Genomic DNA, 13,287 nt, shown 5'->3' on the forward strand with positions numbered 1-13,287 from the left:
TCACTTTCCGATATACCTTCGCCGTATTATAGACAGCATACAAGTACTAAACAATTTTTTTCGATATAGTGCTCTTCGGAATGTGACACGTGTACTGCAGTAATGAAAATTTTCGTCCTCTGCAGACAGCTCTCATATTAGCGTACTTGTTGACTCCACATCATTTCTACGAGATATCTATTCGCGTAGTTAACCTTTATGTATCCGTTTCTTCTTTGTCAACCACAGAATAAGGTCTTGGGCTAAGAGCTGCGCGACCATATTAACTCCTATTCAGGAAGAAGATACTTTCACCGAAGCTTGCTGTGAACTTCAGGTGACAAGCTTCTCCTTACGAAGAACTTTACGTGTCACTATCTTGGAAGTCGCGTAATCAGCGTTTCCAACTACGGCGTGGGGAAACGGTAACTTGCACTTTAGGGTAGTTGTGGCGTGACGCACATGTAAGTAAACTCGGCTTTATGGGGACGTCAGTGGCGGCCATTTTCTAAACTTTTACAGTGCTCCCATCTGTCTATGTGGGACGCCTTTACTGGAGTTGACTTTAGAAGGTTTGCGGAAGTACACCAGTTGATTACATTACCAACTTAGTGAAGCAGAAGAAACATTGGGATGTTTTACTTTCTGCCTGGCCCTCGTACACTTGCAGTGTAGTGAGAAGGAGCATAGGAGGTGAGAAGGCAGGTAGAGAGAGTGAGCTGAGCAGGTACTCACGGCTGACGTCGAGGTCTATGCAGGCGTGCCACTCGTTGCGCGAGATGCGGCCGTCGCGGTCCCTGTCGCAAAGGCGGGCAAACTGCTTGGCGCAGCGGCGCGGCCGCACAGAGCCCCGAATCAGGCGCCGCAGGGAGGCGCTCTCCTCGCGCGACAGCAGCGCGTCACCGTCTCCGTCCAGCGTCGAGAACTTCCAGTCCAGCACCTCGGCTGCCGTGAAAAAGAAAAGCCTCCTGTAATTCGTCGTTTGGAATCTTCCACAAGCTGGACTACTAGAAGAGAGAGAGAATATTCGGACAAGAAAAGCTGGTTAACAAACTAGTGGCAAACGCTGCAAGAGAAGCGTTATTCAAAAAGGGAAACTTTACTCTCAGAATTACAAGAGTCCTAGTTCCATTGTGAGTGATGAAACATCGCACGGTAGACCGGGTATACTTTGACCGCCGCGGTCACTTTGACCACTCACACACCAAACGTTATACTGCTCTCTGCTGGCTCTCTGCACGCTACATGGCGCTATGCAGTACCGATATTCTTACGCAGCAGTTGCCAGCCTGTTGTTACTTATACACTACTGGCCATTAAAATTGCTACACCACTAAGATGACGTGCTACAGACGCGAAATTTAATCTACAGGAAGAAGATGCTGTGATGTGCAAATCATTAGCTTTTCAGAGCATTCACACAAGGTTGGCGCCGGTGGCGACAGCTACAACGTGCTGACGTAAGGGAAGTTTCCAACCGATTTCTCATACACAAACAGAGACCGGCGTAGCCTGGTGAAACGTTGTTGTGATGCCTCGTGTAAGGAGCAGAAATGCGTACCATCTCGTTTCCGACTTTGATAAAGGTCGGATTGTAGCCTATCGCGATTGCGGTTTATCGTATCGCGACATTGCTGCTCGCGTTGGTCGAGATCCAATGACTGTTAGGACTATATGGAATCGGTGGGTTCAGGAGGGTAATACGGTACGCCGTGCTGGATCCCAACGGCCTCGTATCACTAGCAGTCGAGATGACGGGCATCTTATCCGTATGGCTGTAACGGATCGTGCAGCCACGTCTCGATTCCTGAGTCAACAGATGGGGACGTTCACAAGACAACACGCATCTGCACGAACAGTTCGACAACGTTTGCAGCAGCATGGACTATCAGCTCGGAGACCATGGTTGTGGTTACCCTTGACGCTGCATCACAGACAGGAGCGCCTGCGATGGTGTACTCAACGACGAACCTGGGTGCACGAATGGCAAAACGTCATCTTTTCGGATGAATCCAGGTTCTGTTTACAGCATCATGATGGTCGCGTCCGTGTTTGGCGACATCGCTGTGAACGCACATTGGAAGCGTGTATTCGTCATCGCCATACTGGCGTATCACCCGGCGCGATGGTATGGGGTGCCATTGGTTACACGTCTCGGCCACCTCTAGTTCGCATTGACGGCACTTTGAACAGTGGACATTACATTTCAGATGTGTTACGACCCGTGGCTCTACCCTTCATTCGATCCCTGCAAAACCCTACATTTCAGCAGGATAATGCACGACCGCATGTTGCAGGTCCTATACGTGCCTTTCTGGATCAGAAAATGCTCGACTGCTGCCCTGGCCAGCACATTCTCCAGATCTCTCACCAATTGAAAACGTCTGGTCAATGGTGGTCGAGCAACTGGCTCGTCACAATACGCCAGTCACTACTCTTGATGAACTGTGGTATCGTGTTGAAGCTGCATGGGTAGCCGTACACGCCATCCAAGCTCTGTTTGAGTCAATGCCCAGACGTATCAAGGCCGTTATTACGGCAGAGGTGGTTGTTCTGGGTACTGATTTCTCAGGATCTATGGACCCACATTTTGTGAAAATGTAGTCACCTGTCAGTTCTAGTATAATATATTTGTCCAATGAATACCCGTTTATCATCTGCATTTCTTCTTGGTGTAGCAATTTTAATGGCCAGTAGTGTAGTTGTATACGAGAAAGTTGGTTAAAATCTGGTTGTGTAAATTCCCCCCATATCATTTAACTGTAAAGGCATCGGTATTTTCAGCTATATCATATACAGGGTGAACACTAATAAAAGCGACAAACTGTAGGGAGGGATTCCTGCCAGAAAATGGAGGAAAGAAGGTCCTATGAACATGTGTCTGGAATGTATCGATGCCACGGTAGATGGCGCTGACGAATGAAGGTTCTTCTGACCACGTGCCGCGTGTGTAGTTCGGCAAGGATACGGGGGCCTATGCGCAGTGACCAGTTTTCGTCCAATTCGTTCATTCATTTGTTCAGAAGGAGAGGCAGATAAAAGTTTTCCACCTTGTAGCCGGTCAGCGACGACAGAATCGCGGTGCGCGCCCTGCAATCTTTCTAAAACAATTTTACAGAAATTATTCGGTAAAAACTAATCGTTTTGCTTTACTTATAGCTTTATATGAAAGGTTCATGATGATGATGATGATGATGATGATGATGTGCCCATCATTTCGTTAATGGTCATAGTTACTGTGATATTTACGTGAAAAGTAAGACACTGCGCGAAATTCGGAAGTGTGTGCAATGAAAAATTGAGGTTGCTATGATTTTGGGTTTGGTGCATATTACATGATATGTTGTTGCATATGAAACGTAGCTAACATACTGAATTTTTCTTTAGACTTGGATAGAGGTATCAATCTGTGACCAATATCGAAAAAATTGACCTGATGTCGCACACTCATTTGCGGTCGCGCCGCGCCAGCAATAAAGACAGAGTGAAGTATCCACAACATTACTTATACTTCGTAAATGGTTTCAGATATCTAAATGATATTTTACAAAATGATAGCATGCAAAGAGGAGAGAATTTTTCAATGCTGTCATTATATAAAACTTCATTATCTACCGTGTTATTCCAATAACTACACACTTCTTTGGTGAAAGAATGTAATTTTTAAAGGCCGTCTATAGCTGGTGAAACGATAAATGCTATGGGTTTTGGATCAACATATATGAAGACATTACACGTTTTTGCTTTTCCATAAGCAAGTGGCTTTCCTTTTCCTCCGTCCCTCACTTAATAAATCACTTTTTCGGAATTCTCTCGCAACTGTGTCTGCACAACATTTTAGTGACTTGAGACAGTGTAAACTCCGCTGTGTTCTGGCAAAAGAAGCAAATTTTGACATGGTAGCCACAGAAACGTGTAGGTTTTACTCAAAGTTCACCCCACGTGACGGTTCTTTGAAAGTTACGACCAATTAACAAGCCAGTACAAGTTCATTTTAGATACTAACGAAAGCAGAGGTGACAGTAGATCTTTTCGAATGGTCATCATGCAAGTGTGGGCATGTAGGGGCCCGATTTAATATTTACAAACTATGCGAGTGTATGCTTCAGTTTAGAACGGCACTTCTCCTCCAACGCTCGGTATTTCGCCTACAGCGCTCTCACTGCCCCCCCCCCCCCCCCCCCCCCGCACCGCCATCGCCGCCCACACCATCACAGCAAGAAAAGAAATATTATTCCATTCCGTTTTTAGGGCCTATCTCTTACAGAATTCAGCGCCTCCTTAAAAGCAGATATAACTGCAATGTTACATGCTCCACTAATAATAACCTGAAAACCAATCTCCTTCACAATTTAAAATCAGTACGTTCCCCTTTGTTACATTCAGCAGATATATAAAATCATTTGCGACACATGTCCTTCATGTTATATAGGACAAACAGGGTGAGCTTTTTCAGTCAGATATAAAGTGCATCTATAGGGGAAAAAAGCCACTAACATTCATAATTCTTCTTTCGCTGATCTTAGGCCACAAACCTAAGGAAATTAATGTAATTAATATTCTGCACACAGAGAAAAAAGGTCGTAGACTTGATGTCCTAGAGGAAATGGAAATATTCAAACAGTTCTCTCTCAATAATAACCTTATTCTTAATGAACAGTTACAGTTACGTAACAAGAATTTTTTCAATGGCTTCAAACCTTTACTGAAGGCTCCTTAAAATATATTTTTCATCTATGTCAATTTTTCCTCGTGTTTTTTCTGAAATGTTGTTTTCCTCCCCATATTCTTATTGCACTTTAATCTCTTACTGTATTTTACTGTAACAAATTACTGAAAAATTTTTTTTCATAATTTCTTACTGCTTTTAGATTATAATGTCTTCATACTATAAAATGTTAAAAAGTTGTAGACACATCTGCTATACAAACTGCTGTAGCCTTTCAATCACGTAAAGCAGATGTTACCAATTATCATCACTAGATGGCGTGACACCTCATGTCCACATCGTACTACAGCCGGCGCACGTGCCACCCAGTCTGATGCCACCTGTTTCAATATACACAAGCAACCCTTAGCGGCAATCTTTAATTTTTAACTAGAAATGACAGAAAAACTTTTACGTAGGATGTTTTATTATGTGACGTGGCCTTTTTGGTGTCGAAATTGTATGACGAGAGCTGTTATGCTCAACTTTTTATGTATGTTAGTACATCTTTATATACGAATATTAATTATTACTGTCTTGTATTTTTCTTATTAATGACTAACTTTGTATCCCCCCCTCATTTAGGTAATATAAATTCTGATGAAGACTCCCTTAGTTTAGGAGTCGAAACCATGGTCAATTCGACTATAAAATCCATTGCAACCAGTGGCCTGTCTTTACTATAAAAATATTTTCACGGTTGCTGCACACAGCTATGTATAAAGTTGTAGTAATTGGCATGAAAAACTTTCATAAAAGCCCCTATGTTAACTAACATAAAATCGCAGAAGTTAAAAAACATTAATGATAGTTTTAATCTGGAAATTAGTCGAAGTATACAAGGTTTACGGTACCCCTTGCGACATACATTTCTTACACTGAAGAGCCACAGAAATTGGTACACCTGCTTTATTTTGTGTAGGGGTCCGCGCGAGCACGCAGAGGTACCGCAACACGACGTAGCATGGACTCGACTAATGTCTGAAGTAGTGCTGCAGGGAACTCACACCATGAATCATGCTGGCCTGTCCATAAATCCATAAGAGAACGAGCGGTGGAGATCTCTTCTGAACAGCAGGTTGCAAGGCATCACAGATACGCTCAGTAATGTTCACGTTTGGGGAGTTTGGGGGGAGCAGAAGGGCCTAAACTCAGAACAGTGTTCCTGCAGCCACTCTGTAACAATTCTTGGCGCGTGGGGCGTCACACTGTCCTGCTGGAATTGTCCAAGTCCGTCGGATTGCACAATGGACTTGAGTGGATGCAGATGATCAGACAGGTTGCTTACGTTCGTGTCACCTGTCAGAGTTGTATCTAGACGTATCAGGGCTCTCATATCACTCGAACTGCACGCGCCCCACACCATTACAAAGTTTTCACCAGCTTGAACAGTCCCCTTACGACATGCAGGGTCCATGGATTCATGAGGTTGTCTTCATACCCGTACACGTTCAACCACTAGACACAATTTGAAATGAGACTCTTCCGACCATGCAACATGTTTCCAGTCATCAACAGTCTAATGTCGGTGTTGACGGACGCAGGCGAGGCATAAAGCTTCGTGTCGTATGGTCATCAAGGGTACACGAGTGGGCCTTCGGCTCCGAAAGCCTATATCAATGATGTTTCGTTGAATGATTCGCACGCTGACACTTGTTTATGAGCAGCATTGAAATCTGCAGCAATTTGCGGAAGCGTTGCACTTCTGTCACGTCAAACGATTCTCTTTAGTTGTCGTTGGTCCTGTTCTTGGAGGATCTTTTTCCGGCCGCAGCGACGTCGGAGATTTGATGTTTTACCGGATTCCTGATATTCACGGTACACTCGAGAAATGGTCGTACGGGAACAGCCCCACCTCATTGCTAGCTCGGAGATGCTGTTTACTATTTCTCGTGGATCGACTATAGCACCACGTTCGAACTCACCTAAATCTTGGTAACCTGCCATTGTAGCAGCAGTAAACGATCTAACAACTGCGCCAGACACTTTTTGTCATACAGGCTTTCCCGACCGCTGCGCCGTACTCTGCCTGTTTACATACCTTTGTATTTGAATACGCATGCCTATACCAATTTCTTTGGCGCTTCAGTGTATAATGATAACTGCTTACTCGTAGCACATAGCCCACCAACATGGCAGTATTGCGCCACGAGTTGCCTACGCCGGAGAGCGCAGGGGCCACGACAGCGCAAGCAAAACAAAAGTTTGTCAGTACGGCAATAACAATAACAAACCATGCTACAGAGAGCTACGGTCACTACCGCTGCGACTCCGGGCTCTTGCCTCGCCGACAGACGGCAGCGGTATCGCACCTAGGAGCCGCAGCTAGCCAGGACCTATTTGCCTCCGCCAGTCACGTTGCCGCAAACGGTTCACTAGGATTTCATCTGCCCACCGTACTTCGCTGTCCGGTTGACATCTGGCAGTTGCAGCCAGCCTCCCACCCCACCTGGGATCGCCGCCTTTCGGAGCAACGTGGAGCCGCCAGGAGTTTTCATCGCAGCCATGCGAAGATTCGGCCTCTTCCCGCCCGAGCATCCTGGGCCTCGGTATCTCTGCTCATTCCATTGATTTGGTTTACAGACAGTTGTCTCACCGCCTGTCCAGTAAGACTTTGACTATCATACAGTTTGACTTAGCCTTCCAAGCCGTTCAGTTAAACTTTGGCTTAACAGTCAGAAGTGTTTAGTAAGCCAGCTCATATCTGTGAACCAAGATGGATTGTGAGATTGTGCTATTAATATTAAGTCTATTGTTCATTGTCGTTAGTTTCTCTACACTGAAATCGGCGGGGGTCACTCGAATAACGAGGAGAACATCAGAGAAATTAGGGTTAATACAGTTGTGTGCCAATATCCCTTCTTCCTGCGAATCATTCGAAAGCGGAACAAAATTCTGGTACACTATCTGTAGTCCACCGCACACAGTACAGTGGGTTGAGCAGTACAGATGTATAATGTACATGAGAAGTCCCCGTCTCCCTAGGTCTAAATATTATAACGTTTGAGTTCAAACACACACAAATTATGTTTCCAGCAGATCCGTGTATGCAGCGTAGGGCCCCATACAGAGATATACAGGGTGTCCATAATTAAAGTTCCAGTCTCAAAACTCTGTAGAAAGTGAACCACTGCTCAGAATGACGTCAAATTTGAACAGCACATTATTGACGGCGACGGAAACGTCATGGTACAAAATAAATAAATAAAATTAACGCAACTTTGACCAACAGACGGCGCTGTAAGCATCATAATATCCACACCAACAGACGCGCGGCACCCGGCTGTTCCTGAGTTTTCGTCCGAGTCGCCGAACATGACTGTCTTCATGAAGGACCACTCGCTGCTGCTAGAGCTGTTTCATAAGAACGGTGACTGTGCGCCAGGAGCCTTGCAGAAGTTCCGGACACGCAAGGGTACGAACAAAGGCATTGGTTCGATGTCTGCTATGGGTCTGGGGAACATGATTAGAAAATTCGAATAGAAAGGTTCTTCTGAAGTGCAATGTAGGAGATGGAACAAAGCAGTTCCTCCGACACCTGTTGAAGATGTGACCACAGCCCTACAGGAGAGGTCGAGCGACAACGTAGAAACATGCAGTGCACGGAGAACCGCCCGAACGTTGGAAATGCCTGCGAGCACGGCCCATAAAATCCTATGAAACATCCTGCACTGCTACCCATACAAGATCGCCCATGTTCAGGAGTTGCTTCCTGCTGACCTGCCAGCAAGAGAAACGTTCGATCTGGAATTTCTTGCTCGCATGGAAGTGGACAATGAATGGCCATGGAACATTCTTTAGACTGACGATGCCCATTTCCATCTCCGGGTATATGCCAATGCGCGGACTCGCAGAATTTGGGCAACAGATATTTCTCATGCGCATTACCTGGTACCACTGACTGTGTGGAGTGGATTGGCGGCATCGTTTATTGTATGGCTGTAGTTTTTCGAGAGGATAAGGTCTGCGGGTTCTGTTACATGTACCGTCACTGGAAAACGCTATGAAACTTTTTGCGCACCAGTGTGATTCCAGCCCTTCAACAGCGTAGATGTGTGGGTAGGATAATTTTTATGCAAGATGGCACTCCTCCTTACATTGCACAACCTATGAGGCGGCAGCTGCAGAGGCATTTAGGAAATGCTAGAATTATTAGCTGTCATTCCCCTACAGGCTGGTCGTCCACATCACCTGATCTTAATCCACACGGCTTCCGGTTGTGGGGCTATCTGAAAGATGATGTGTCCAATGCTCCAGTCACGAACGTAGCTGAATCGAAGGCATACATTGCGCAACTCCGGGCCACTCCGATTTGTTGTGGAACATGCTGTTCCTTGATTTTAACTTATCGCAAATAACGGTGGACAGTATATTAAGCATGTCTTGAGCCAGTCTCAGGACAGTTAGAAAGCGATATCATTTGGAGCTTCCTGGCGGATTGAAACTGTGTGCCGGGCCGTGACTCGAACCTGGGACCTTTGTCTTTCCCGGGCAAGTGCTCGACCACTACCATTCTCGACATCATTTTGCTTTCTAAGCTGCTTTTGGTGTCAGAAAAATTAAAAACCGACTTTTCCTATCAGATATGATACGACCTAACCGTAGTGCACGGGCTTACCAAATTAATAATGCCGCAACTGTTAACTGCCGAACTTGTGCAGTCCTCTTCATTGAACAGTACGGATGATTTAATATGTAACACGAGCACCATAGGCGTCGTATTGCCATTTATCTGTCATTTGCAGCCGACCCTATTTACGTTAAGATGCCATCTGTTGCTAAAATTTTCGTTAAATTTTTTCATTCCATGACATTTCTTCCTTCGTTAGTAACATGTTGTTCAAATTCTACGCCATTTTGAGCAGTCGTTCTCTTTCTACGGCGTTTCGAAACTGGAATTTCAATTATGGACACTCTGCATGTGTCAACGTGTCGTCCTTCAAATTTTGTCGATCGTCTCATAGCTAAGCTTCTTAAGGCTCCCTCGACTCTCTTGAGCAATTGTTCATTATTCTTGTATCGGCGATGAGTCACGCTGTAAGCCTACCACTCCTGAAACTATACCCTACTGTTCATATAAGAATATGAACCCAGTTTATGCTGTGAAAAATATCTCCAAATACACAATATGATCCATTGCCAACGTGATCTCGCTTCAAAAATTAAGTTCTGAAAAGCCAGAGCTTACGCAAAGCTCAACGATAGGGCCTTGTGTGGTCAAAGCGATAACTTACGACGACGTCGTCCCCGCCGCCGTGTAACTCTAAGAACTGCCTTACTGATGCCTTACCGGGATTGCTAAAAATTTCTTATGAAAGATGAACGCAAGAAATGCAAGAATGCTTGGCACCTCCCCTGAACAAATTGAAGAATAAATCAATGGTATGTTCTGCTTGATAGAAATAAATATTCAAAGATGTAGGTAAGATACATATGGTAGAACGTAGAATTTGTGAACAATGAAAAGGTATAATCTAATGCATTCAGGAAGCCCAAAAGCATGAAAATTCCAGTATAATATGCGGATACATCTGATATACGAAGTCAGCCGTTATAGTCAAGCACAAACATCAAATCATAACATGAATCATTCCTTCCAAATATCGAAACATAAAATTAAGTAAAAATAATTTTACAATCTGTTTGGAAGAAGCCTTGTGTGTGAGAAAATCTGCAAGTCATTTGAACTAACCGTTAACTCAGAGACGGATGTCGATCACCACGTGTTCTGACGCAAATGAAAACAACAAAAACACAACTCTATATAAAACAAGTCCTCACGCGAATAATTTCAACACTCTCGCGATTTCCGACCATGTGAATGCAATCCGAATGCTCGTAGCTTGCTGCAGCCTCACCTTTGTCTTGAAACTTGCTGGTCGAATGGGCCAATGCTAAATACTTGAGACAAGAGTCAGAAGTACTTTTGCTCCGGTGTGCTGCCCAGGTGTGCTTTTGTAAGGCGACCAGTTTAACTATGCACGCCAAACGGTCTTATTGGTCACCATCGATCAAAGCTCTAGCGTTGCTACAAGAGATTCCTGCTGTTTTCTGTTCGGCAAAGATATACTGCTTCCGCGAATAGGGACGGCTGGTGAATGATCGTCTGACTCGACAAATGACTTACATACAGAGCGGGTTCGCGATGTATGAAACGAGTTCTCGATGTACGAAACGAGTTGTCGAAAAGGCGATGGGACTTGATTATTCTCTCTAAGAGTTGTCTGCTCTGATAAAATCCGGATTGATGATGGGCATTTCAATGGGACTGGACAGCTTGCTGAACCACGCTGAATCCAGCGGCCACGAAATTTTTCATCACGCAACTCAGGTACCTGAATAGCAAACAGCGCAGCAGCTCCATCCTGCTGTAACCACACGTTATCCACGATTCCCTTATCTGCGACGTGACTTGTTGACCGCGTTTGCAACGTATCCAAATAACAATGTCAGTTCACGTAACCTTTACAGAAGTATGGTTCAAACAGAAATCGTGATGACATCTTGGTCGTTTTCATAATATGAGGTGCGTTTTCCTTTACCACTCTTGTACATAATCGAGATTTTCCTTAGACCACAAAAACAGGTTCCTCTTTCGTGAACTGTGATATATTGTACGTTAATCAGAACGTAACGCTCTTGAGAGAGATACAGCATTTTGACACTGAGTCAGCAAAGTGTGTAACTGCAGCTCGCTGCTGCGTGTCGTCGTCAAATAATTCATTCACAAACGTTGTTCTAAACCCTTTTATTGTCAAATATTTTTCTCGCTTAGTCGTGAATTGTAAATCGCGGTCTTCGAGTTTTAGCTGCTCTTAGTGAAGAAGACTGCTCATTTGACTACGCGACGGTATCAGACGTTTCACTCTTCTGTTCTTACGTCCACTACGCAAATTGTCTTTGACACTGCATGAAACAAAAACATGTTCACGAATGCAGTGTCACGGCGGTAGCACTGAATAAAACATTCTCGGCCTTCCAATCGTGTCAGGTGGTTAAAATGCTACGAACTTTCGGCTAAGCAAATTTTCGCCATTTGTGGCGACTGGAGAACTATTAATCGCTTGGACGTAATAGTGTGATCGAGTCAACTGACGAATCCGCAGCGACTGTGATTAAAGATTGACAAATTACCTCAAATAGTTAGATTAACGCTGTACATAGCGAGTGCCATTAACCAATTAGTATAAGCTGCTTTGTTATGTATGAAAATAGGACCCACTAATTAAATAAGACGGTGGGTTAGTGTGTATAACATAATGTTGTTGCGCGCGAATCACTTGTATCATAATACTTGTTTTTACTTGTATTATTGTGTTGCATCAATAAAGTATTTTTTTTTTTAATTACTTCAAATCTTTTCCGTATCAGACAGACTGACAGTCACTCACTTTTTGTTCTTCTGCCCTTTTATCACGTAAAAATCCGTATTCTTTTCCTACTGGCACGGCAGTTGGTCCTCTAAACGTTGATAGAATTAGCAAATAGAGAACAGGGAAAGCTACGGTCAGTGAATGGCCTCTTGAGATGTTAATTTGAAAATGTATTGTAACCGTAAGAGAACGCAAATTGAGATACCCCTGTTCCAAAAGCTACTATGAACCAAACAAATATTGTCATAAATGGCGAGATTCCAGGTAGTATGGAATAAAAAACACACAGGTTCGATGAAGCAATGAAATCGAGACCACAGGAGTTCAGGTGCGAAAGCAGAATCAAGGGCGGGGCATTGCAACGTATAGCTGCTGCCGGCTCGCGATCGGCACTAATGATGCTGGATAGCGGCAGGGTGTTAAAGGTGACTGCCTACAAAGTGATGGAAAGTTAGCCTTGAACTAAGACTGCTGTAACTTCCTCGTTAAGGCTACTCACGAAGTGACATGTCTAGCGTCTTCAAGCAGCTGCGTACGTCTGTGGTTGGGAGATGGTTTCTCAGGATTTTAGTTGCCTTGGGCATCTCTCCACGGTGCACCTCCGCAGCAGGCCAAAAGGCGCAGCAGCCAACATAACGGACGGGAGGCGCGGCTCGGCCGATTGAAGATTAGGTTGCAGGGCCTGCTTGGGCGGCAACTGTTCGAAGCTCACGACGAATTGGTGTCCCGGTTAGGTATGGCGGCTATAGCTGAAACAATCGGTTTTCGGTTATACCGATTTTTTCCATCTCCGGTTTAACCTGACCTAACGCCGCTCAAGATAAGTCCGTTGCTTTTGTCGAAAAGTAATGAGGAGTTGAATAAATAATAAAAGAACGGAATTCTGCTATTGATTACAATTTCTTGAAGCTCTGCGCAAAACCATGTTGTAATCGACGATTACACCACTGGTTGGGCATTACGATTAGTCAGGGAAACTGAAGTTGTAGAACCCTGTTTTTCGTCTTAAGTTGTCCTGAGTCTAGGGCTACAAGCACATAAAGGCATATTATGTCGACACAGTCAGCTGATCAGCAGCTCTGTATTTTCATCATACGCTATGTATTGTTAAGTTTTTAATTTATCACTGTTGCCTTCATCCCTTACTCTTTTATTCTTTCATAGAAACAACCGGCAGATATAAAAAGCTTTTGTGTAAAAAAAATTGTAGCGTTCTTTTCCTTTAAT

At 44.3% G+C, this 13,287-nt stretch overlaps 1 protein-coding gene across 3 annotated transcripts in view; it reads right to left on the minus strand.

Moving 5' to 3' along the window:
• LOC124796286 (SPARC-related modular calcium-binding protein 2) overlaps nt 1–13,287 on the minus strand; it is an 814,488-nt gene that overhangs the window by 197,483 nt on the left and 603,718 nt on the right. For all 3 annotated transcript variants that reach the window (XM_047260407.1, XM_047260406.1, XM_047260405.1), the window contains exon 6: nt 715–924. In XM_047260407.1, the coding sequence (XP_047116363.1) occupies nt 715–924 (210 nt within the window). The remainder of the gene's footprint in view (nt 1–714; nt 925–13,287) is intronic.

This window comes from Schistocerca piceifrons, chromosome 4 (genome assembly GCF_021461385.2).
Source record: "Schistocerca piceifrons isolate TAMUIC-IGC-003096 chromosome 4, iqSchPice1.1, whole genome shotgun sequence".
In the NCBI taxonomy this organism is placed as follows: domain Eukaryota; kingdom Metazoa; phylum Arthropoda; class Insecta; order Orthoptera; family Acrididae; genus Schistocerca; species Schistocerca piceifrons.